We start from the raw sequence: 26,896 nt of genomic DNA on the forward strand, positions 1-26,896 counted from the left end.
TCTCAAACTGTTAACCAAATGTTACCGACAGAGAATAAGATCGATGACAGCCATCTAGCGGTAGATTCGGAACTAAATTTGGCTAACAGTGTGAGCGTTTTGCGTCTGCATGAAATAGCGCTGTACGGACGTTTTGGAAGAGCAAATAATTCGTGCCGGAATTAATTGCTGTTGTGCACTGTTGTGCACGCGCAACGTGTCACATATTACGACTCTGGCCATCAGAGAGGAGGTACCTAATTCCCCTCGATTTCCTCATTCTGGCGACACTGGCTACACATTTGTTTGTTAAAACAGCGAAGAGACTGGAAACTTCAACGATTCAGACGTCTTCAACGTAATAGTTTGCGATTGTCGTAGAAGTTGTGTTGTTTATGTAGATTATTATCTGTGTATGGTTGCATGTGGTGTCGTTTGTCGTTTTTGTTGCATGTTGCATTTAATCAACTGTATTTTCATTTCAGCAAAATTGGGTTAGCTACCCTCTACACACTTATACACACATACATATACACAAAATATAAAACATTTTTGAGTTGCAAAATACATGAGGATTTGATAAAAAATCACAAAGTGTAAACCAAAATGAAAGTAAATATGAAAAACTTTGTGATTTTTTATGTAATTCCTGTGCATTTTCTACTCGACAAAGGATTAAACAAAATTAACATTTTTAAGTATATACGACAAAATCACTAAAAGTGAAAAAAATGAATTAAAAATATGCAAAAAGCTTATAATAAGAAAATCAGAAAATAAATAAATTGAATTAAATAAATAAATCAAGAGAAAATAAATTCAAATGAAGAAGATTTAGGGGGTCGGACGGGTAGGCTCGTAATCAGGCTCTTCTTACTACATATTCGTTTGTACAGTGGTCAAAATAGAACCCTGTCAAATGTGTATTGGGAAGAGCATATACACAAAAAGGGATTTTTTAAAATATTTTGTAATTTTGGAAATTTGTAATTTTCCGTCGGGTGGGACGATAAGGCCGCGCTCACAATGGCTCCGATATCGGTCGATTTGGCCGACGTCCGATATCAGAACCACTGTGAGCGCGGCCTAAAGAAGTACCTTAGTATTGCTTTGGATCTATGGGCAAATAAACTGTGCCTAAGATCTTCTTTTCAATAAATTAAATCAAATACTAAATGGGTGGGTGGGTCTCCCTCGCAGCAACCTCCACGTGGTGAGACCTGGGCAATCGGTATGATTCTCGATTTATAATATTTTGTTTCGTAGAGATCATACCAATTGCTCTATAAAATATTAAAAATCGACAATCACATCCAGCCAATGCTGTGAAAATAAAACAATTCTTCGATATGACTTCGAACTTTTTTCTTTAGACTTTGTGGTCCTATTTCATAGCTAAAAAATTTTATCGGGTCTATATTGTTCGAGCTGATGACATGACGATGGGATTCTATTGTTTTTTCTATGTGCTCTCGTTTGTTCCTTTTGAATCAAAGTGCCCCTACTATAAAGTACCACCTTTAAAGGTGCATGCTCTGGGGGGTTTTTATACGTACTTATTTGTGCACCGCTAATGCTGGGAAAATCATGTCCGTTACCAAGAATTACGTAATGCAATAATTATACTAATTCACGTCCGTCGAATATATAATAATATTTTGTCGCAAATTTTTAATGATAGAGAAATTTGCCAATATCATGACTTGACAAGCATATCATTGTGCTACAGCTTGCAAGTTTAAATGATTTCATTTTGACGATTGTTTAAAATTATAATGTAATTGTTATATTAATAGCTATTTTTTTTATTTTGAGATCAAATTTTTGCCCAGGTCTGCTCACGCGCGAGTACTTTCACCCGCATGAATTATAAATTCTTACACTACGATTTATGCTACAATTTATTTCATTTTTTACAGAATACATACATAAATTATATAGGAAGAATAAAGAACAATTAAAAGAAATAGTGTAAAATATTAATTTAATATGTTCTATGGTCATATTTACCATGGAACCTTCATTTCTTAGCTGTATACATAGGACACAATATCGTAAATTTTATAATCGGAATCTGTGATCAATTCTCTAGATACTATAATTTTGTTTTGAACCTTTAACTCGTGTTTGTATATTATGCTATTATAACTTATGAATAAATATATTTATATATATATATATATATATTTATATAATATATATATTTTGTATACATGTACGAATACATATACATAATATCCTACAGTATGTTCAACAACGAATTACACGTATGCATTCACGTATGCACACATTTATATGTACAAAGTACATCTTATATTTGTAATTGAATATATACGTGTATCTTGCTATTCCTTAAATAGTGTAGTATAGTTCAAGAAAAGAAACTACCCCACAAACGTATATGTTCGTCGTCTCGAACATGCGAAAACTATAGGAATCTTCATAGTTTGTATAAACTGTGTGGCATTCAACTCTTTACACAGAATTGACTCATTTCACTCAGCAGTAAGTGAACAATATCGTTTACTCTTACAGTGCATATGCGAATTAAAGATTCTGTATGCATTAGTGGAAAGCACATAAACGAGTAGAGATATTCGACGAAATGTTTTTTTGCGTTTAAGTATGAAAGTGTTGTTTGGATTGTGTGTGTGGAATTGTTTCGAGGGTAAGACTTTTTTGCGACACAATATGGTCTCCATTGAGAAGTGGTGATCCCATAACAACTAAACGAGGAGAATGGTAGAATTGAAGATTCTCAGCAGTAGCTTCATTCCGAACGCCCCTTCGTTCTTTTTTTATTTACACGTTGTCGACATTGATATTAGTCGTTACCAACAGAGTAATAGTTTCACTTAGAATTACTTTTTCGCTTATTAAGATATTTTTATTATTGACAATATATTTTAAGCTCAGTGATCTGCAAGTATTTACTTCGAAATACTTACGATAGCTGCACTTAAAATATTACCTTAATTTTATAATTATAAATTTTCAAAACTTCCGTACCAATAATATGTAACTGTGTTGACCAGTATGTGTATAGAATTATTACACTGAAAGTAAACGTATATTTTTAAACATTTTTTTATTAACAACTGTACCAATGATATACTCCCCTAGCGATGCATTCTCGATTACATATGTAACATTTTTCAGTGTCTAAAAAATTAATTAACTTATGATTATTCAATCAAAATTTCACTTTATTTGAAAATTCGTAAATCAGTTGTTTGGTTTCAGTCAATCTTTTTCATGACCCATATCTTTCAACTGATGTTAACACAAGCATTACTTATATATATCTACCCCCTGACACAATGTATTCGATCAAAAAATGATCCACCTATCATTATAAGTTATCCATACACAGGGTGTTTGCGAAATCGTGGTATAACCGGGCAGTGGGTGATTCTACATGCAAAAATAAGCCGAAAAAAAGGAATAACATTTTCTTCGTTTGGCAGCTCGTTTTCGAGAAAATCGAGTTTGACAATGCAGCGAATACACGTCTGACCATGATCGACCAATTCTACTTTGTGCATATACTGAAGCAGCGCTCGGATGTATTTACTCGCGACGGTTGAGTTTCGAACGCTAGGCGCGTTCCATACTCGCTATTTATTGTGCCCAGGAGAACTATGGCCGCCACGGGGAACGAGACGCGCGGCCGGTCCGAGGGGGCGTAGCCTTCGAAACTCGGCCGTCGCGAGTAAGTATATCCGAGCGCTGTACGAACTTAAGCTCAGAACTTAAAACTCGATTTTCTCGAAAACGAGCTGCAACTTATTCTTCCATGTAGAATCACCCCTTACCGGTTATACCACGATTTTGCAAACACTCTGTATATTATATTTGATGTGGCAAATATTTTCATTAACGATGAAGATAAACGTAATGATGAAAACTCACCACATACAAATATACGGGAAATACATTAGCAGATATTAATATAACAATGAATATATTTGCTTTCTTATAAAATACGAAATGAGAAGATGTAACACTGATTTGAGGGTCTTCTATCATCATCGACATTTCTAACGTTACATCAAAACTATGTAAATTCTTTCAGATTTCACGCACCGTTGAAATGTTATTCTATTAATTTTTTTCCAAGTATCCATAGTAAATATCACTAAGAATGCTATTTTTCGTTCTCAATACGTATATGTTATACAGGCATTTATAAATGCCGAAATAATTTTTTCAACAATTATATTCTCGATTTTGATCGAATATTTTCTGCTAGAGGTAGTATTATTCATTTAATATTGTCGACTTAATAATAGGTGATAATTTTCAGCACCATAATATAACAGATCTGTTTATGTCCGGGTTTACGTTTGCGTCTAACATGTGCTGTCATTTTGTCTGTCTGGAGAAATAGAGAAAACGAAAAATCGTTTGTTGGCAAGGACTTATTCGCAACAACCGATTTAATTGCACCCTTTATGTATTGTAAACTATAGCACCTTCCTTCAAAGCGGAGTAGTAAATCGTTGCGATACCGGGCCCAATAGTGCTTATATGTATCACTAGCTATATGTTTGATTACATGTCTTTCTCATTTTAAGGGTTGGTACACTGCAAATGTCCAATATTGGACAATAAACAAATTGGAAATACAATTCAGATCAACTGTGAAGATTACGAATTATTTCGTTCATCAAATATATTTAGATAGAATTGAATAACATGAAAATCTATTTACACTTAAGAACTATTAACATTTGTTTATGAGACCCATGTGGTAATGTCTACGCCAGAAACATTGAAATATTGTTAAAATTTAAAAATATTACGAAAATTTTCAAATGTTTCATCTTTTTATCCAGGAGCGTATCCTTTCAATTTTCTTATTTGCCTCCGGTTAATCAAAATTTAAATAAATGAAGTTCAGATTATTAATGATACACATCCTGCCAAAACGTGGACATATGCAACCGAGAAAACTTGGTAATCTAGTCCTATATTTTTATCGATACCGGCATTTGTGTAAATAGATCGTATTTGTAAACTTGTATTATTTTCTACTTAGAGACCCGGTAAACATTGTTTTGGTGCATGTTCGTCGTTCTACGATCAGTTCACAATAATGGCCTTAACAAAGACACGTAAACAATCGTCGCGAGATGATGCATTTAATTCCACGTCATCCTAACTGAAAATTCCGTTCCGAAGACGATTTTACTACACAGATGACGCATTTAATACGGAATACAGTTGGTAATTGAAAGAAAGCTAATATTCATTTATTACTGTACAAACAAACGACTCTTCTCGGAACCATTCTGTTACACCTTAAGTAGAATTTGAAACGATCAATGAACGAAACTCCTTAAATTTAAAGCTATTGTTATTCGTGAACTCGCGTTATAAACTGTGCACGTATATATACAGAGTGACCCAAAATTACTTGGAAACTCGGGATAGACGAACGGATTTTGATTTGGTAAGAGTTTACAGTATCAAATACGAACGTAACTAACACCTACATCGAACAGTTAACAAAAAATCTCTTACACTCGTTTGATACGTAATATTAGTATATGTTTCGATTGGCCTCATAATTTTGGGACACCTAAGCGAGGCACGTAGCGGTTGGTGAGTGAACATCTTCAAAAACATCCTCGATATAAGAAATATATTATTATGCAAAGTTGAAGTACCTTGGAAGATTTTTTTGAGCAATCACGTTCTTTTTGTATTGGATCGATCGTGAAGTTAAGTACATTTGCAATATACAGGTTTTTTTTTTTTAAATCGTATGTGTTTTAAGGAGTTAGAAGATTCGCACAAGAAACTGGAAGTGCCTATTTGACTTTGAGGTTGATTTATCATACTGTTTTCGAGTATATATTTACTGTGATTCTTGTCTTCAATCTTTCCACATAAACACTATTAGAACGAGGTTTCATTCTAATAGGCGTGTTCGGATTCGCGGTGTTCCCTTGTGAGTTGTAATTACATTTTTTCGGAAGAAGAATCCTGAATTATACTGGTACTTGTAAACAGTTTGTACGCAGATCCATAGCCACCTGTTACGACATTTGGCTTAGGTTTTGGAAGCACAGACTGTTGACAGAATCGAGCAGCAGATTGGCTGCAGATTCTGTTAACATAACCTAATTATTGTAGAAGTTTGTTCAACCCCCCGTCGGCGAAGCCTGGGTCTATTTGTACCCAGAATATGAAAATTGTCATTTAATTACTCAGTTTCTGGCGATTAAATGAAATGAACAACTAATTACGTACACTAACGTGTCTAAAAGAAGTTCCTCCGAAAATGTGTTTCAAAAAATTGATGAATAAAAGAGTCAATAGTCTTAAATATTATCAACTATACAGTTGTAAGACTGGTTGGCCGACCGAGGGTTAAATGATAGTATGTGCGCGTCCCCCATTGAATAATCATTGAAATTTAACTCGCCGGAATTGCATCTGTCGCCAATCTGCCGTTAGAATCTTACATTCTTGGAAAGGAGAAACTGTTACATCTCTGCCACCAATTTGTTAATACAAGGTGTTTGCGAAATCGTAGTACAACCGGGCAGGGGGTGATTCTACATGAAAAAATAAGTCGAGAAAAAAGGAATAACATTTTTTCGTTTGGTAGCTCGTTTTCAAGAAAATCCAGTTTGAAAGTGCAGCGAATACACGTGAAACTGTTCATGTATATTTTTGTAATATTTTCGTGTTTTGTACGTTTGTTATTTTGTATGTGTAACTGCAATGTTAATAAAAAAAAAGTCTGCTTTCTTTCTATTGCGGCCCTCGAATTAATTTATAATACTTAACGACTCCCTTGGTGGTAAAAGAGTTTGACGTAACTGTGCTATTGCATAGAAATCGTCTGGCGCGTCTGACCATGATCAACCAATTCTACTTTCTGCATATGTATACTGAAGCACGCAAACCTGGCGGTTTCATATTTTTCATTTCACAATTATTGACACTATGAACTTGGTTACATGAAAAATTGACTCGATAGCTTGTTTTACTCAGGCACATATTGTAATAAAAATTGCACAGAATCTAAATGAATAGAGCCTTGTAATTTTTGTAAAGCTAAGACATTTTAGTCGCTTTTAGTGCTCGGTGGGTTTAGTGTTATAGTCGATTTTCTCGAAAACGAGCTGCCAAACGAAAAAATGTTATTCCTTTTTTTGACTTATTTTTGCATGTAAAATCTCCCCTTGCACGGTTGTACTACGATTTCGCAAACACCCTGTATAACCGAATATAACAGATCCTGTATCAAATCTGTAGTCATTCTGGTTACAAAAGCTTGTAACGAGCATTGGGCAAAATCTGGCATTGCAGATTTGGCTGACTGGGGATTGTCATAATAATGTGTTTCATTGAAATTGTAACAATGAGAGTATTTCAGGCGTTATTCTTTCCAAAAATAGACAATAGTAAAACATATAAGGGAAGTATTGTCTGAAATAATTACTCGAGTTACGATCATATTAATTCTTGTCTTCGTATTGTCGTTTCATTGTCAAGGGAAGGCAAACACACTTGGTGCGAGCAACCAGACAATACTTAATTTTTTACAATTTTTAAGCTCGTTTCTTTCATGCTATTGGGTTGGCAAGAAAGTGATTTCGGTATTTTAAAGTGAAATAAAACCCAATTTTTTATAGCAATGATTGAAATCGCACTTGGATCAGTTTTTGGCCGATAAGGACGAGACGTTTTATGAGCGCAGAATTGTGAATCTACCAGAAAGATGGCAAAAGATCATCGAACAAAAAAATTGGGTTTTATTACACCTTAAAATACCGAAATTACTTTTTTGCCAATCCAATATTATAAAATCAAGATAAGATAGTCTTAGCGATTCTACAGGATTCAATATAGCATATCAATGTTTGATGTCTGAGAACACCAGAAATAAGAGGGTCAGCTATTTTCAGTGATGCACACTTGTTTAAAACTTATAAATTTTGAAAAACTACACCAACATTTCTTTCTAATGTTCATGATAATTGAAATACTTTGTGCACTTAAATTAGTATGGACTAGTATGGATAATGTATTTTTTATATTAGAACACAAAAATCTTCGAACGAGAGAAAGATAATAAAAATAGCTAATGAGAAGTGTCGATTGAAAATAGAGACGTCTAGAAAGTTTGTAAAGTACTTCAACTTCATAAAATAATATTTTTTTGATATCAATGTCGAACCTGAAGACATTCTTCTAGCACACCGTATGTGCTCCACCTTCTGTATATGCGTGTATATATATATATGTATAAATATACACGTACCAATTTGTATGCCTTTCATGCACGAACGTAACGAAACGATTACTGTTAAATATTAGTTTCCAATATAATAGTATATATATATTTATATCATCGAGAATATTCAAGAATCCATAACGGAGAAATTTATATGTTGAGGCTCGTTCGTGTCGCACTTACTTATATAGGTAAATCCTGATTTGCAGAAAACGTGGTGGATTCATGCGTACATATAAATTTCCCCCATCCTTTCCATATTTGCTAAATTCTCTGTAGATATCGATATTGGATAGCGTCATATCAGACTAAACTAAATCAGTTAGTGTTCCTTTTATTTTATTCTTAAGACAGTGTCCTTGAGAGCTGTTTAATTATTACCAACGGATGGCTCTATGATCGAATCACTCGAAGATATTAAATGTTGAACAATGGAATACAATCTTTTCACTATCAATTTAATATTCACACATCTTGGTTCTCTGAATGTTTTAGATCGAAAGCAGTGTAATTATTCGTCAAAGTGACCTTACACAATAATAGATGATTTTATTAACGAATCACATAAAAATAATATTATCCACTAAGAAAATACTATTCTCGGAAAACTATTCTATGGCTGTGGATGATATATTAAAAAATGCTACAGAAGGTACGAAAAGAAAGTATATTTGATTACAAAAATTGTCGATACTTCGGTAACGAGTTTTATTCTTGGAGGTGTTCAAGCTTCCGTTACGTACAATCGCTCGAAATGATTACACGGTCGACACTAATGACTAGATCTCATTAGACAACGTAAATTACTGTTACAAAAAAGGACTTCAGACCTGTTCTTATACGAACATAAAATGCTACGAAACTGATGGTTGTTTTAACATTTGGAATGACCCGATTCTGTATACATTCGTCAGCGAAAACCACGTTGAACTGTCCATTATAAATGCACGCAACAATCCACCTGCTCGAAAATTATGCAACAAACTTCTCACCTTCGTATGTAATATGATCTATATTCGTAATTTTCCGTGACTACCACTTTGTAAGACCATTGCCGGATGGGCCAGGGTTTGCGCCAATGAACGGATTTGTAGATGCGGCTATAAGGAAAATAGAAATTTAGTAAGTCGTTAGTCAATCTATGAGAGAACTACAACTACTACACTACGGACAACTTTATACTCACGTTTAGTGTTACACTTACTGCAACAATACGATTATACAGGATGGTGCAATAATTCAAGTTTTACGTACATCAGTTTTTCAAGTTTACATAAATAACAGAAATATTTAAAGTGGTCAAAGTTATTGGACCATTCTGTACATGTATAAGACACTAAGTACAATGAGACAACGTCCAAATCGTATAGCGTACAGCATGTACCTATGAAAATATGTTTTATTGCCTTTTACCAATGAATTAGAGTTGGCAGCAAAAATTTCATCGTTTCATGAGTTATTGACTGTTTAAATAATAATTAAATACATTGACAAGAGAAACTTAATAAGATATTAAGCTCTAATTTTTTTTTTGTATCTGTTTAGATCCATTCTTATTGATAAAACATATTTTTGTACATGGTGTTCGATTTTGTAGCTACAAGTTACAGTTTAGCAATAAACTGTGTATTAGAGCGAATTCTCTTTCGTAACATAGATGTGTATGGTTTTATACAGCACATTATACAGTCATTGTTGAAACTATAGTAGGGCAAATGTAAGAACAGAGTATAAAGAATAAGACGGATTTGCAAAATAATAAGCGTGAAGAATCTGTCAATTAAAATACCTTTAATAAAAAATAAAATACATGTTTAGCATAAAGCTCTTAAAAAATATTTGATACATGTATAACTACCTTCGTAGGCGGATAATATATTTAATATTTGAATGTCTTTCAAAAATAGGGAAAGAAGAAATAAAGTATCGTTACAATTGTATCAGTTAGGTCCTGAAACTGAAGTTTCGTGTACTTTATAGATCAATCATGATGATTTTCGATTTCTAGATACGTTTCGTCTCGACAAACTTAATGGTCGCTCATAATGCAAAAGAACACAATGAACTCATGATTAATCCAACAAAAAAATGATAAAAATACGTTACGGAATAAATAATAGTATAGCAAACAATAATATTCACATTGTTACAACATGTGTGTGAAACGTATATTATATACTCATAAGTTACAAATAAAATTAATTACAATCTAAAATGAAAAGTAGAGGTTAATAAATTAAGCGGTTCTAAAGTAATATGTGTATAACGATACGTTAAAATTATTTCATAACAAATTATTCGCTAAATCACAGAAAGAAAAATTGAAATATAATGTTCAAGTAAAAATACAAACGAAAGTAGACTATTCCTAAGACGATGCTACTTTGGAAGAACAGTACCTCTCAAAGATTTCGTCACTATCTGTAAAATATTCAGTATGGTTGCAAAATCATTTATAAGCAATTAATAGTACGTAGAGCAGGTACCTAATGTATAATTTTCGAGTAATTTTATGTAATTAAATATTTATCATTTTACGTGTATAATGTGCTTGTACATGCAGTGTATCGAAAAAAACGGGAAACAGCTTTGTGCTTAGTTGTGCAAGAGTTGAATGTATTTGTCAAAATGCAAATGTTTAGATATAGATATATGTTTGTATGATTCACCCACAGTTATCGGCCTTTACCAACGATCGTGCAAGCGGTTTTATCAAGAATCAAATACAAGAGTGCCTAAACCAAACCCGATATTTTACAGATAGCGAGGTCTTTGCGTCTGCCATTTGGAGTTAACATTTTAACAGAAACAATCGTAACGTAACCAGTAACAACTGATCATGGTACTGAAATTGTAAATGAAAGTTTTCTCTCCGAGTTAGCAATGGAACTACAAGAAAAGCATATAAACGCTATCGCGGCGAGGGATACAATACAGAGGTATAATAAAATAAGTCAGAATATATTTACATAAAAGAGTGAATGCCAAGATAGAGGGGCCCTCTGTTTCCTAAATAAAGTCCTTTTTAGGTAGGATGATTATGTGTCGAAGAAACGGATGAATTCTGGGATTCACCGAGGCAGAGGCTGCGAGACATAGACCGAGCTGGAACCAGCCTAGATTAGGAGAGGAGAATGGGAGTGGATGGGTGGCCAAATTGAGAGACGTCGAAGCCTCTATTCCCTTAAGGGGATAGACTCGGTCCTAGGATTGCAAGGGTGCGTGATGTGGCTTCTCATTTGTCGATGATGCGAAGACGGGGTTTCTCAGTCGTCAAAAGCGCTAGATGAAAGACCAATCTAGGCCGCAATCGCCCTCAAAAATCCTATTTTTACGTTTACGAGGCGTAATTTGCATTATTTGACAGCATGTAGCTGTCGCAGCTTTATGAAAATATTTGGTCCCCTCAGGGTTTCAAATCCATTCACCACTTCTGCCCTTCTTCCACTCTCACTATCACCTAATTTCAGCCTATTTCAGCGGGACCTACTGTTTATTACGGCGGGTTCCGAACCACCTTTTGTGATCGGACGAGAACCGGTTTTTGCAGCGAGGCAATGGTCGTTGACATGCACAGCTTTATATAATAATGCAAATTAGGCCTCGTAAACGTGAAAATAAGACTTGCGGCTCAGATTGATCTTTTATTTAGCACTTTTGACTATACTGAAAACCCCATCCTCTTTGCATTATCGAGAAGTGAGAAGACGCATCCCGCACCCTTGCAATCCTGGAAACCAAGGTATACCCCCTTAAGTAATTACAACGACTACCTACAGCCGGGCGGCTCATTCCCTTCAGTGGACGGGACCCTGCACTCCTATTGGAGGCCGTGTGTTGGCGCCCTTGATAAGGTCGACCGGGGTATGGGTTACACATGTGGATCGGTAGAGGTGGGAAGACGGATGAACAACAGTGGCCATGAGCGTCTGGAGCGTGCCGGGTACCAACGATACTACCTTGAGGAATGGAAGGAATGGCTTGGGCTGCGTGACGAACTGGTGAACCCTGGAAGTTATGCTGGGTTGCCCAATCGTTTCTTCTAATTGTAAATAGGATTGTATTTAAGAATATATATGTGTGTCTCAATTCTACTTTACCCCTTTAGTATAGTGGAATCAACAGAAATAATCGCTCACTCTATCACAAATGAATCTGATGAAGAAAAGAATTGAATAGCAAATGTATTCTTTCAATGATTCTCTATATTATTATAAACTTTCCAGTCACACACGCGACTCATGCACGCGCACATGTACACCAGCGTTCACAAGATGCATAGCGAACTTGGATTATTGAAAATATTCAGAAACTCGTTCAAATTCCGTAATGACATCATTATTTTACAATGAAGTTGATGGTAGTTGTACGTTTCTTTAGCATAAAGATGTCAATCTTTCCCAATGTTTTTAATACGAATTTACTAAGGTGGCAATCTATTTGCATTTGGAGGTATTGTAAAACGTTTAATTTTGTTCTGCTCGCGTTTTAAGATGCATTTCTTTCAAACGCGACATATTATAAATGAACATAATTTGTTGACTTAAAATGTAAGGGAAATATGGACGAAGTATACTGTTATTCGAACATTTAACATTAGAAAAATTTGAAAATACTGTTATATTATTTTCAACCTATATTAGACAGATTAAGAAAGAAAATAAATTTCTATTTCACTCCAATTTGTTGCAAATCAGATACAAAATTCTTATTTTGCATAAAGATCCGCTGTCTAGTTATATGTATTACCTAAAAGTAAACAAATTAAGAATAATGAATTATCTGTTAAGTATTATATGATATTGCTACTCTTGGATCTATACGATTTTCGTTTCGACCATTTTCTCATATTCCAAATAGTTTACAAGTAATTCAAGTGGCAGTGGCACACTGAGCTGAATCACCCTGTATGTAAGAAGCGACGAAGAGGCGAATTTCGTATGCAAAATGGAAGACAAACGGATAGCTAGAGTACGAGTGATTAAGCAGCCATTGTATTATGACCAGGATGATAAAATAAAATATTTAGTTAGTTGGTTAGTGAGAAAGAAGGGAGACAGTTCTTTGTGCCATAATCGTGGCAGAATCTTTGTGAGAATATCCTATTTAGTAACGATTATCTACAATCAAATCATTTAACAAAATGATATTTTATACCAATATGTTTAGTTTTATTAGAATATCATATTTCTTTTACATGAATTTCTTATTAAATTATGTACAAAACAAATGAAATTGAATAACTGATGATGATTTTATTCTATGTTTACTTCAATTTTTCAATTTTAAGACAAGTAAATATATATTAATGTTTTCTAGAACCAATTTCAATTGCTACAGAAAATACTTGGACATCTCAAATGTTTTGTAACAATTTAAAATGTAAGTTTTTAGATACATTTTTAGGTCCACTATTAAACCAGAGTTTCTGTTTTCGATTTATTTGCGTTTTATTTATGTATTAGATAAATAAATAAAGATATAAACTATCTTAATTATATCAGAATCTATATAATTTTAATGTATTTCACAGGCCAATACGAGCCAATAAAATGTGCAAGATATTGATTTTTTCCCACAATTTTTCAATTCAACTGGTGAACTTTTGTGACTTACCGTATACAATCCGAACGAATCGAATACTTGTTTGGCAACAGAAGTCAAACATCTACAATAGTATACGATACGGTAAACGACTGTCGTTAATATTGCATACACATTTGGAAAATTCACAGTAGCAAGTCAATATAAAATAAACGTACATAAAGATCAAGGTAATAAATATTGTAAAATGTACAATCGCAAAAATCCATGCAACTAAGGAATTATTAAAACTATTCGCAAACCAAATAAATAATGGACTGTCACCATTTACTTTGTCTAAAAACAATTGCTCACCTGTGTTGTACATTATCATAGTTCGCTCAAATGACTGATATACATATACTGATATATATCTGTTTCATAATAAATACAGTACAACGTCAGAAATGAACTAAATTTGCAGAAACAATGTTCAAAGTTCAAAAAGCGTTTGGCTCATTGTGTCTTCTTCTCAAGTCATAACTTCATAGATTTTTTTATTGGAGAAACATTACAGAACCGAAATATTAGCAAATATTAGATATTAGCATAAATGCATTGACACTCTGATAATAATAAAAAATCTAAGCTTGCATAACATGAAAACAATTAGATGAGATAATCATTTTTACGAACATCAAAACTTTATTTCTGTTTCTCTAATTCACATCCGAATTAGCGCGCAATGAAATGCTACGATTAATTTTTAAAAAAAACCGAAACAAAAGATATATTACACCCGTTCCTGTCATTCGAACGAGAAAAAAAATTGATTTGTCTTTTCACATAGATCAACTACTCAAAAATATTCGAAATACCATTCAGTTCGGAAATCTACGCCTTTGCGAAGCCATTTCGTTCTACAAAACTGGAAGAAAAGTCTACACGCAAACAAAAATGCGCCCATAGAATTTATCTGTACACGGATCCATTTACACTATCACAATAAAAATAAAAGAAATCGAATGCCTACTGAACGGCCTACTGCTCTAGTAGTTGAATTATACTAATATTATACTAATGTTGCGGTACAAAATTTCATTTGATTTCCTTCGAAACGAGATTGAAATTTATTGGTACTTGGTCATGGCAGAGTCGCCAGATTAAGACTTGTGTCCCCTCTCTATCTTCCCCTTCTACGACGCTAATCCCCACGTTTCCACCGCGGCCCTGTCACGTGACGCGTGACTAATCCGGTACCGGCAGTGGGAGGTTACTTTTTCCCCCTCAATTCGTGCTCCCTCTCTCATCTGGCGACTCTGGGTCATGGTTACCTATCATAACTCCATCAGAAAAATTATAGAGATTCTTTTGACTTGGTATTTAAGCAAATGATTGTTTTCCACAACAAAATACAGATAGGCAAAATGAGTTGCCTATTCTCAAGCTTGTTTCAAGTGTACGGGATAAAACGAGTTTCCAAATTTTGAGCCTCTTTCATGAGTTCTCTTTCTTTCTCTCTTTCACACACACACATACACACACATACACATACGCACACAGACTCCCTCTCTCTCTCTTTCTCTCTCTCTAGAACTGTCTATAAATCGTTTTCAACGCAATTGATCTATAATTAATTAGAATCTTGGCGTTGACGAATTAAGAACTTGACTTGCATTGTCGCGATATAAAAAACGGGAACAATGATAGTAAGCTTAGTGTCTACGAAATCGCAATTACGCATGCTTTATGTGGCACGTGTCCTAACAACGCATCGCAGGGGGATGCAAAAATGAGAGAGAAGCAGTAACAGTATAAGGGAAGAGAAAATAGGTTCGCAAATAAAGATCGAATTAATTAAGGAAAATAATAACGGTGTTCGGATAAATAATGTGTGTTAATATTTAAGTGCTGGTAATACCGGTCGTGTAAATAACTTTCTCAGCACCGCTGTTTAAGTTTGTGTTCTCGTCGATGGCTGCGCCCGGCGCCGGCATGGCAAAGATCGGCTGCTGATTCGTGGTATTGTTTTGTGGGCCACCCTGTGGTTGAGACGTGATCGCCTCCTCATCACTGTCGTACTCCTGCTGACAAACAGATCAAATGGGCTTTAATTTACACAGTTTTTAGTACACAGATTTAGTGGTGCATACGATACATGTACAAATATTCCGAAATATTTTCGAGTTCATTTCGATTTCAGGGGAGAGTTGCCTACTCTTGTGCCAAAAACTGCCATCAAGCCAATTACAGTGGAGTTCTGTTTATTTTTCGACGGCAATCGCCAATCGTATTTAATACGAATGAAAAATTTACGGTCACGCAGCAATGACATGGATCACAAACAGCTGACGAACAAACTAACGAATAAACTATTCTGCTTCGATGTAACTGTTTTGCTAGCCAGTCTGAATTCACATTTCAGAGTGAAAACGTAGGGTGAAAAGATAACATTATGAAAGACTATAATATTCTTCAACTATTTATGAAATATAAAAGCAAAAATCTCGATACATTCGTATCCCATTCTGCTTCGTCTAAAAGTATTGATATTCGAAAATTGTTGAAAAAAACCTGAGTTGGACCACTTAGATACTGTAGACCCAAAGTTTTCACAGTTTCGGAGAGAATACTGTATTACAATTTACAATATGTACTTCGTATTATACTACGCTTTCAACGTCGCAGATTGGCGTAACACTTAAGTGTCCGACCGTGGAACCTCTGGATTAAAACATCGCACAAACCAAGTTATTTTTGCTTTATAAATCACCCATTTCTTGAATTTCTTGCCATATGATTTTACCTTGTCAAACAAACATTTTTAAAATATTTTTTTTCTGATATTCTAAAAATATTCTAAATAAAAATACGCAAAAATAATGTTGGAGTATATTTTCTCCCAACGTATCTTTAACCATGTATATACTCTTCATTACGGATCTATATATCATCTTCTACATTAACTGAATCTTGTACGTGAATTTACTTTTCAAGCATTGCATCTTCAGTAATTGTGCGAGGAGAATACAAACACATGATAGCTGACCTTCAGAGTTATCGTTGCTAATTCGCAGTTTCTCTCTTCAGGCTTTATACAAATACTCTTTTGTATGTGAAAGCCAGGCATGCAGATTTGCTTCACCTTCAATATAAGAGATAACTATTTTTAAATTGTACTTCATACATATATATATGTATTACATGTATATGTACACTTCTTTTGATAATTTATAATAGTAGAATATTAGAAAAAATTCTTTTAAAATGGTAAGACAAACATCACATGGTAAGAAATTGAAAAAAATGTGTGATTTATGAAAGAAACAAAAATTCGCTTCTGCGGCGCGGCGTTTTGATCCACGCCAAAGTAAAAGTTACGCCTGAGTCGGCCATCGTGGAGGTTTAGTGGATACCAGGCCCTCGCACTATAGCCGGGGAGTCCCACATAATCGGTTCCCCCTCCACTATCAGAGGCACCTTTCGCGATTGTCTGCGCGACGAGACACGTGACTTCACAGTACTCCCACTACCGCTGCTAGTCTCGTGGTATCACGATATGCGACTATACCACGCTGCCTTGGTGGCGCCGGCTGACGGCAAGCGAAGCCACTTTTGTGCGAGTTTTCGAATTGGTACAATATTGTGAATTATATTTTTGGAGTAATTTGTGATGCCAAGATAAGTCGTAGAGATTTATTAGGTTGTCCCAAAAGCATTGCAAAAGAAACTTTTGGGACAAGCTCTAATAGGTACGACAAATATTTAACATTTCATGTGTACTTTTAAATATAAGAAGAATTTCCTAAAGAAAGCTTAAAAATCTTAAAAAAAAACACCCAAATGCAGTACTTTTTTCGACATTACAGATAGGCATAATCCCTTAAATGTTTTAATTGAAAATCACAAAATCGTGAAATTTGCTGTACAGTCAGTATATGCACAACATTGATTATGCTCACCACCTTTATTTATAACAATCCATTTCATTCATTTTACAGAGATTTTCGTCTTTACAATATTACAAAAACTAGAATAAGGGACAATGTAAAAAAATTGAATAAAAATAAAAACTAAAAATAATACAAAAATGGTATGACTTGATTAACGTATATATGTATACGCGGTTCTTGTATTTTAGAAATTTGAATACGTCAAACATATGAGGATTCGCAGTCAATTATTATCAAGTAGTCGGAATACACCGAAATAACAAACATATTTTGTTTTCAATTTTTATTCGTATAATTTTGTATTCGCATTATTGACGTATATCTACTCATAAATTCTGGGGGTTATTGGCACGGCTCCCCACATACATGAAAATAGACAACTATGAAAAAATACGTGTAGAATATTTTCAATTCCATTACAATCTCGACGATTTAAAGATAGTTGTGATAGGAACAACAGATTATTAGATTTGTGTTCAGTATATCAAAATCTATCAGAACCATTTACTGGTGAATTGAATATCGAACTTTTTTACGTTTGAAAAGGTGTGATGTGTCGCTTCAAACATTATTTCGACATATACAAATGTTTTGTAAAAAGAAATATGATTACTGCGCAAGTAATAATTTTAGTGGAAAATGTTTTAAATAAGAGTTGAGTGGTTCGAGGGGGGTGTAATTTGACATGATTGATTTTTTTCAGGTGGATGCATAGAGGACATATGAAGGTCAAATTTGTTTCTTAAAATAGTATCGTAACGAGTATAGCCAGATAAGATGATTAAAAGTGCACCCAAACCAAATTGGTTTTTGGTTACACCATTCGATAGAGTTTCCAAAGAAAACCCTCTGTAGCAAGTTTCGATTTTTTCAACAAAAAATTACGAAAAAGTTCATGCACAAATTCATTCATCAACATTCTACCGAATAACCGTAATGTTTTCTGAATTTTTAAATTAAAAATCGTTTTTTAAACGATTCTAGAACCTTAAAATTACTTTTGGTAAGAGTACCGATTTGAAACTTGCCACTTTAACCGCAGGTGACATTGAAATCTCCAAAATGCTTTCATCCATATAAAAAATGTTTGCATCACAATATTTACCCCTCCATACCATGCAAGTTTCGTGTATATCATTTTTTTATATCATTACAAATAATGGAAATATTCAAGGTGGTCAAAATTATTGGACCACCCTGTATATTTGGCATTACGTATACGTCCCCTCGAGATCATTCCACTCTTATTCGAGGCATTTTCGACTAAAAAAGTCATTACTTACAGTAAGCTGTAATCGAAGTGGTTCCTGTTATGCATAGAATGCGTTCCACCCTGTACCGTTGTCACATGAAAACAATTTTACAGCTTGCATAGTATCAAAAAGTTTACATCACAACAACTACGTGGTACAATCGACTGCAACGACGAGAAATAAAGAATCTCTTAAAGGTAAAACGGTGGTAGGTCTAGGATGTACCATCAATTTCTTGAGTGTATACCAACCTGCTGTTCACGTTCTACATATTCCTGCTCTGAGACCAGAAGAGACGTACGAAATCAGGATGTGAGAAATACGTATAAAGAAAATGATACAAGAAGCTGGATGAAATGATCGTGAGCCGAATATCGCATAAACAGATCCGTGTCTCAATGGTTCTCAGCTCCTTGTGTGTTACGACACGGTCTCGTTTTCTTTCTCAGTTCTTGCAATTGACTACGAATGAAAATTCATTAAACTACATTACAAACCCATTCTTTTCTCGAATTCTACATACAACATCAGACAGTTCGAAACGAAATCCAACGAAAAGGATTGGCAAGAGAAACTCGAGTGGCGAGTACTATGGCAAAAAGAAGAAAAACCTGAAACACGCTGAGGGTCATAATAGTTGTCCACTCACTATTGTGCTTGCGAAGTAATAGGAGCGGGGTCGACAGCTATTGTAACTATGAGCATGTATCAAGTGTCTTCTCTCCAAAAAAACAGACAGCAATCATCAATTATTCGTGTCAATTCTTTGTTGACGGATCATTGTACTCCAAGTACTCCCATTATCACATGGAACATAAAAATATTGTTTTCTTTTCCTTTCCTTTCTCAAGGTCACAACGAATTTATAGAACTAAGAACCACTGATACTGAAGGAAAAACTTACCTTGGCCTGGCCTCTTGGTTGATTCGTCACGACATCACCCTCTGGATTCAGGTTCCGCTATAATACAACAACAACGTAAACAAAACCGCTAATCTATCGTATTCTAAAATAAAGGCAGACGTAAAAAAGTGCATGCTAGGCTAAATCAGGAAGATTTTACGAGTTCGCCGATCGATGTGTCGCGTCGATGGAACATGATTGATCGAGAAAGATAGTCAAGATAGAGATGCTTGAATATTGGAAAGAATGAGAGTACCTTCTCTTCCTTCTAACAAGGAACACTATGCAATTGACAATGAAATCATATGGATTTTTTTATGTAGACCAAAAATATATGTACCGTAGAGATCATGAAAACACAAATTAGACAAAACTCATGATTTTACCATCAATTGGGTGTTCCTTGTAAAAGACAACTCACTCGACGTTTTCGTTTATTTATAAATAGAACGTGAGAGCACCTCGATTTATCTTTGCTCATTATTGTTCACAGAAAAACATGTCAGATCGTATGTCTTTCTTTGCTATCGTGCGTATTTACTCGAGTCTGTAATGAAAATTTGTAACACGTGCTTTGTAGATCTATATCTATGTTATGATTTCAACGAAATTTTCAGCATTTGTTTAACTAACATAGATCTACAGGACGCATATTTTAAATTTTCATTACAGGCTCAAATAAAAAAGTTTTAAAATGTTTTTTAATTGCTTTAACAAAGTCAAGTCGTTTTTAGATTTAAAGGTCGTTGGAATATTTTCGTGGGTCACTGTGTATTGGGGAAATAGTCGAGAAGCTGTTGGTCAAGCAACTGGACCCGTTATAACTTTATTACGCTGTTAAAACATTGTACTTTGGAAGTTTCAACTGTAAAAACTATGCAAATATTATATTTCTTATTGTGCATAAAATGAGTCTACAGACTCTCCCGAACGTAATTTGGAAATATTACCCTATCACCTTTAGTTTTTGAGAATCTATAACTTTTGGAACAGAAATCAAATTTTCAACTTTGAGATAGATTTATGTTAGTACATAAGTATAGTAATGCTTAACGCCTTCATATGTGTTCAAGCATAATTGTGATAATGGTTGCAAACAGAATCAATGAACTCAGTTATGATACGTCTTACTTATGAGCAGAGAATAAAATACGATACAGTACCTTCTCGTTAATAAACTCTTAATAATAAGCGTCCTGAAAGTGATTAACTTGGTCTTTTCTTAACGAAACCATAAGCAACACCGTTTTATATCAAAGTCGGATGGAACAAGCATGCAAGACACGTTGGACTGGTCAGATGAAAAACACTACACGAGAGGGACCGCTGTAAGACTAGAATTTATAGCAATCATGTCTCCGTTTATTTCCTGCAAAATGTAGAACTGTCAGACCTGCATGAGGATTTAAGAGTCTCCATTGTCATATATCTCCCTCAAGAAACTTTCTAAAAGAGCAGACTTTTTTTTAACAGGTACCCATCTACAAGAAACAGAAACCAAAACATGTGATTGCTATAAATTCTTACAGCAGTCCCTCTCGTGTTCTGTTTTTCATCGGACGTCGTTCTCGTAATATTTTCGCATAATGCCCTCCCTAAACTCTTCAGAATAATCTTGCGTAAAATCAGTGTTGGGTTAAACGTCACCTGAGGGTACCAGAAATTTTTAACTTTTTTTTATAGAATCCTGTAGATTCTGACGAAAAAATGCCGAAAATCCAAGTTTTAATCTTAGGAATCCATTGGTTCGAAAGCTATGCTTGTTTAAAGTTCAGGTGGTAGCGGGTGGTTAAAGTATTACATATGAGTGTGAGTATTATGATAGTATTATGATGAATTTCTGAACAATCACGCTGCAGCTATCGTTCAATAAATTAATACACCATCAAGATAATATATTCCTCGAAATAAATTAAGATGAAGCTGACTTAACGAATACCGTAACCAACGATTCTAAATTTTCTGTAATAAATTATAAAGGGTGCTGTCACATCCAACTGACTGCTTAGTACACACAGAACACTATCGTAACGTTGCATGCAAGTGATCACATCGAAACTAAAACCTGTTTGAATAGCATATTTGAATGAACGTATGTGTACGCAAAAAGATAAAAAGTGAAAGAAACAAGTCCACCCTTATTGTACAAAATTTGAAATAAAATATGGTGCAACATAAACAAAATATGCAACTCACTGTTCAACTTGCTAATACACTTAATAAAATGAATATGTAACCAACATACCGATACTGCCACTACAAAATATCTAGATAATGGAAAATATATCAAAAATTCAATTAATGTAACATAGAATATAACATAGGAAATAATATTTGATGCACATAAGCTTAAATAAGAATTAATTAATCTATTTACCGTTAAATGACAAACAACAAAAGCATTCAAGAGACAGGTATCTCATATTTTGATTCATGGATCACAGATACGAGTTTGCATAAGATTAGATATTCTTTAAACAAATAACTTTTCAGTTTTCGAAGTATCTCAAAAAACGTATTTTTGACTCCCAACTTTGAAAATGTGGATGATAGCCGATAAAACAAAATATGTGTTGAATATTTTTCGAAGAACTGTATCTCACATTATTGATCTCTTAGTACAGGGTGGAAGGAAACTATGCATAGTTACGATCATAATTACTTGTGTAATAAGCGATTAAAGTTTCTTCCCACTGATAACTATCCACCAGTAAACAAGCAATTAAATAAATCAAAATGTATTGTCGGTAAATCGCACACGCATACCTACGCAAAGAAAGCGTATACACGTTGTTTCTACGTATCTCTTACAGTCTTACAAAAAGAAATTACTGTGGCACCGTATCATATAACTTGTAACTGAATAATACGCGACGGTGATATACGATACGTGGGTACGCATTTTTCCTTCGCACGATGGTCATGCGGTCTCGCTTAATTTCCGCGATATTCGCGAAAACCTGCCGATACTACTACAGTGAACTCTATAATTGGGCTTCTGTGGCAACGCACACGTTAATATTTGATTTTGATGATCTTTCGCAGGTTCGTAGATTAGTTAAGTGAGAGATATTTATTTTAGCAATGGAGTCTTAAACTTGAGTCTCCATTACTAAAATAAATTGCTTCCCTAATTTATGACTTTTCCCCACACAAACCTGTAAAACAGGCCTGAACAACTGATTGATTACGAAGTGCTGAAGCTCTGTACCGCGCTCCGACTCGCTTTACTAACAAAAGTAGTAACTTCGGTCTCACAGATTTTCCAAGTAGACACTACCGGAATCAGGGAAGGAGATCCCATCCTTTATGTAACCATCTGATCGTGCTACTGGTACATACTTGTTGAGTCGAACATACTCGACTTTCAGCAGTTTAAAGATTATCTCAGAGCTGACACTCTGTCGGAGAAGTTGTAGAAATCACAAGTGCCGAACTGTGTAGCAGGTATCAGATAGATATTTTTCGATGGACTTTAGTCACATTTTCGTGCGTCAATGCATGCGAAACCTTGTAGAGCTCAACTGTCGGGAACTGCACCAGGAGAGATGGTGATTACGATTTCTTGAAACTAGTCGCTGCTGATGCAACTGCGATCCCTATTTCTCTGGTGGAAAGCCGCGCAACCCTCCAGAAGTAACTTCGAATTCAAGTTTTATCCCATGGACGATCCTTTTTGCCCTTGCCTTTCTTAAAGTATTGCTTAGAATCCTTAGAGGCAGCTGTTACTTCCAGGATAGAAGGTACGTTCCTTTTCGAATCTTCAGACATGTTGAATAATCTATATTCACTTACTACTTGTTACTAACAAAAGTAGTAACTTATTAGACGAGCTCGTATTCCCCTCTCACGCTCATGCGAGTCGGAGCGCAGTAGTAGGGGTAACGGCTCGAGTATCGGCACTTCGTGAGCAATCAATTACCCAAGCTTGCTATAAAACTACGTCAAATCCAGAGAGTGACGGTTGCATAACCCGCCTTACGGGTGTACATAGTCTATACATATGTGTACATTCATACCTTCGGTATAATCAAATTCAGTTGTTTACCTTATAACTAAATAATAATGTATAAATGTTTACCTGAAGATTATAGTATGCTCCACTGTTCTCTGGTGCCGTTGGTTTGCATTTGCCGCAGCAAAAGTTGCAGCAACAACAGCAACAACAGCAACAATAACATGCAGTTATCAGACCACAAAATAGGAAAAGTGCCTGTAATAATGTATCAGATTATTAATTTTTTCTGAATCATCTCTGTATATATGTATAAAGTAAAGAAATGAAAGAAATTAGGGGTACACAAATATAAAGATTAATAGTCTAAACGTACCCTGCACCATCCAGAAGTAACAACAAAGTAGGCGTTAACATTCTCTTCACCAAATTGTTCACCAACATATAATCCAAGGGATCCATAGTTGTCGTATATGTTACGTTTTGTCAAATCTGTTAATATAGCATGTGCTCTATTTATTTCTTTGAACTGAAACATAGAATCATTCAAGCAGATTATGCACTATTCATTTTGTTATCCTTCTTGTTTATACAATTCTCAGAATGATCGGCACAAACAATTTTCCGTGAACAAAGGTGCAAGAATTGTTCATGAACAGAGGTGTATAGCATAACAAATTTGTTATTTATTTACAGATAATTGTAATATGTGGTGAACAAAATTAATTACCCTATAGAAACTATTTTTTCATTTTAATATAAATTCTCATTTTTATTCAGTTATATACCAAGAAATATGAATCCTGTTATAAGCAAATCTTATCTAATCTGAAATGAATTTATGGATGACTCAGTTTTATATTTCGTTTTTGCACACCCCAAATCGTATACTTCAAATGTTTCGAAATCTTAAAAATTGTTGGTTTTACAGATATCTAAAGTTTGTCAATCTTTTTCGAGTAAATTGTACTTGTAAAAAATTTCTTTTATTTAGTTTACCTTCTCTGCAGCTTCTGGGTTATTCGGATTTTTATCGGGATGATATTTTAATGCTAATTTTCTATAAGTCCTTTTTATTTCCTCGCGTGTGGCAGTTTTTGGAATCTCTAAAATCTGGTACAGGGAGTCCCCTGCCGTTCTAAAAACAGTTGAAATCTAAATTAGTTACTGAACATATGCTAATTGTATCATGCACACAGTGCAACAATTAGGACCCAACCTGGGTCATTTATGTCCAGGACTACATTTTTTGAAAGAGAGAAATTCAAGTGCAATATTTTACTCCAGACATAAAGTGCCCTGGTTGCCCATAAAGGGTTAAGTTGGGTAACATGAAACATCAGAGTTTTAATCATTTCTGACTTAATCACCGAATGATTGATTAAGTATTTAAAAGCTATGTATTTTTCGTATTACCTCAAAGTTTATGTAATTCTTTTTTAATTACAATTATCGTGTTGTATAATTTTCACATATCTGTAATTTCTATAGAAATTATGATGGTACTGACCACGAAACTGATCGTTTCATACATAATACAGTCAAACGTACGATTAATATTGCAAGTAATATGGACTAATGCTCCTACATCTGAATATGTATTAAAAAATCATCCTCATTCTTTAAATACCATTATATGAAATTTCTGCAAAGATTACAGATACATGAAAGCTAAAAGAAACGATAATTGACTAAGAATTGCATACATTTTAACATAATACATACATACACTAAAATGACCTAAAAATGATATGCAGAGTTTTTAAATCAATGTTGAAAAATGAATAAATTATTAATTTGTAGAGATAAAAAACAGCGAAGCTTTGCTGGGATGGAGAGCATTTTGCAGTAATTAATTTTCCCTATAATATGGTAACCCTAATGTTATTTTACATGTATATACAATGTAGATTTACTTATTTATATTAATTGCATATTTAATAATATACATTACATAATTTTTACAGTGATTCATACAACGACTTCACATGCAACACCAGTTTATTTAACATTGTATGTAAGATTGCTTTTTATTGTGCTTAAAAATGATTAATAATAAGAAAAAACGAAAAATAGGGGAAAAAATATTAAAACTTTGGAAAGGTTTATAAAGATTCAAAAGAAAAATTTTCTTCATAATTGAATTTGTGAGCTACATTAGAATTTAGAATCTTCCGAAATATTTTTTGTCTTCAAAAGTTCGAAAATCACGAATTACTGTTTTAAGATTAAGAAATATAATTTAAAGAAATATATGTCCTACTTTTCGAAATTTCTGACACAAGTTTAACTGTTTCCAGTACCATGTTAGAACGACGTTTGAAAACCAGTAAACTAACCTAATACTCAAAAAATATCTGATTTTAAACCGTGTATCAGCAATTGTCAAAATAAATATTGTTTACGTTTCCCAGCGTTGAACAGTAGATCATAACAAAGATACTGAAATAAATGTAAAGTGAATGCACAGAAACGTTTAACCTATCATTTCTTCAAAATTGTCAAATATTTTAGTGATTAAAACATGTTTGACAAATCGTGCAGAAAAATTTGTTGCACGCGTCATCGTTGCAAAACAACGGTCTCCTGTTCAGAAATCAGCTGAATTGCACGTTAAAATTGTTTAAATGGTGGTAATGAAATACTCACGACATTTTTCTTCCATCCATGGTTTAATGGAAGTACGTTTCTCCGATTAATACGAAATGTAAAGTAGAATTAGAAGTCTAAAAATTACTTCGAAAGTTCGTCGTCTTACTACAGGAACATGATTTTTGTCATTAAATGCACGCAACGTTTTGAACTGATATCGTTTCGGTTGATAGCAGAGGATGGAATTCAATATTTTAGTACCAAAAGTGGACACGGTTGCGCCAAACTGGCGCTACTGAAAGCCAAACCTAAGAACCAACACATGAACGGAGCATAACATTTACATAATTGCACAGTTGACGCAGGGAGTTTGGAAACAGTCAGGTGAAAATTAAAGAGATTCATAATATTAATATGCAGTATTGTATGAACAAAAATCAACAGTAGAAAATTGATTTTTCGGCCATGTTATTAACAGTCATT

General features: G+C 34.2%; 1 protein-coding gene and 1 long non-coding RNA gene across 6 annotated transcripts; one reads left to right on the forward strand and one right to left on the reverse strand.

The window, feature by feature from the left end:
• Nucleotides 1–87: 87 nt before the first annotated feature.
• LOC143218098 (uncharacterized) lies at nt 88–15,692 on the forward strand. Its single transcript, XR_013010973.1, has 3 exons — nt 88–337; nt 10,994–11,172; nt 11,263–15,692. It is a non-coding gene; the product is annotated as an uncharacterized LOC143218098 (long non-coding RNA).
• Nucleotides 1,947–26,679, reverse strand: LOC143218091 (dnaJ homolog subfamily C member 5). Of its 5 annotated transcripts, none has more exons than XM_076443078.1 (7): nt 26,471–26,679; nt 24,821–24,959; nt 24,198–24,350; nt 23,948–24,079; nt 19,867–19,923; nt 15,705–15,843; nt 1,947–9,333 (listed from the first exon to the last, which is right to left on the reverse strand). In XM_076443078.1, the coding sequence occupies exons 1-7, from the start codon at nt 26,488–26,490 to the stop codon at nt 9,266–9,268; spliced, it is 708 nt and encodes a 235-aa protein (XP_076299193.1). In that variant the 5' UTR covers nt 26,491–26,679; the 3' UTR covers nt 1,947–9,265. The 5 variants fall into 5 exon arrangements, with proteins under 5 accessions (XP_076299193.1, XP_076299192.1, XP_076299191.1 ...); XM_076443077.1 differs by having other exon boundaries at nt 15,678–15,840; nt 26,471–26,677; XM_076443076.1 differs by having other exon boundaries at nt 15,678–15,843; nt 26,471–26,677.
• Between the last annotated feature and the right edge of the window lie 217 nt (nt 26,680–26,896).

This window comes from Lasioglossum baleicum, chromosome 18, assembly GCF_051020765.1.
Source record: "Lasioglossum baleicum chromosome 18, iyLasBale1, whole genome shotgun sequence".
In the NCBI taxonomy this organism is placed as follows: domain Eukaryota; kingdom Metazoa; phylum Arthropoda; class Insecta; order Hymenoptera; family Halictidae; genus Lasioglossum; species Lasioglossum baleicum.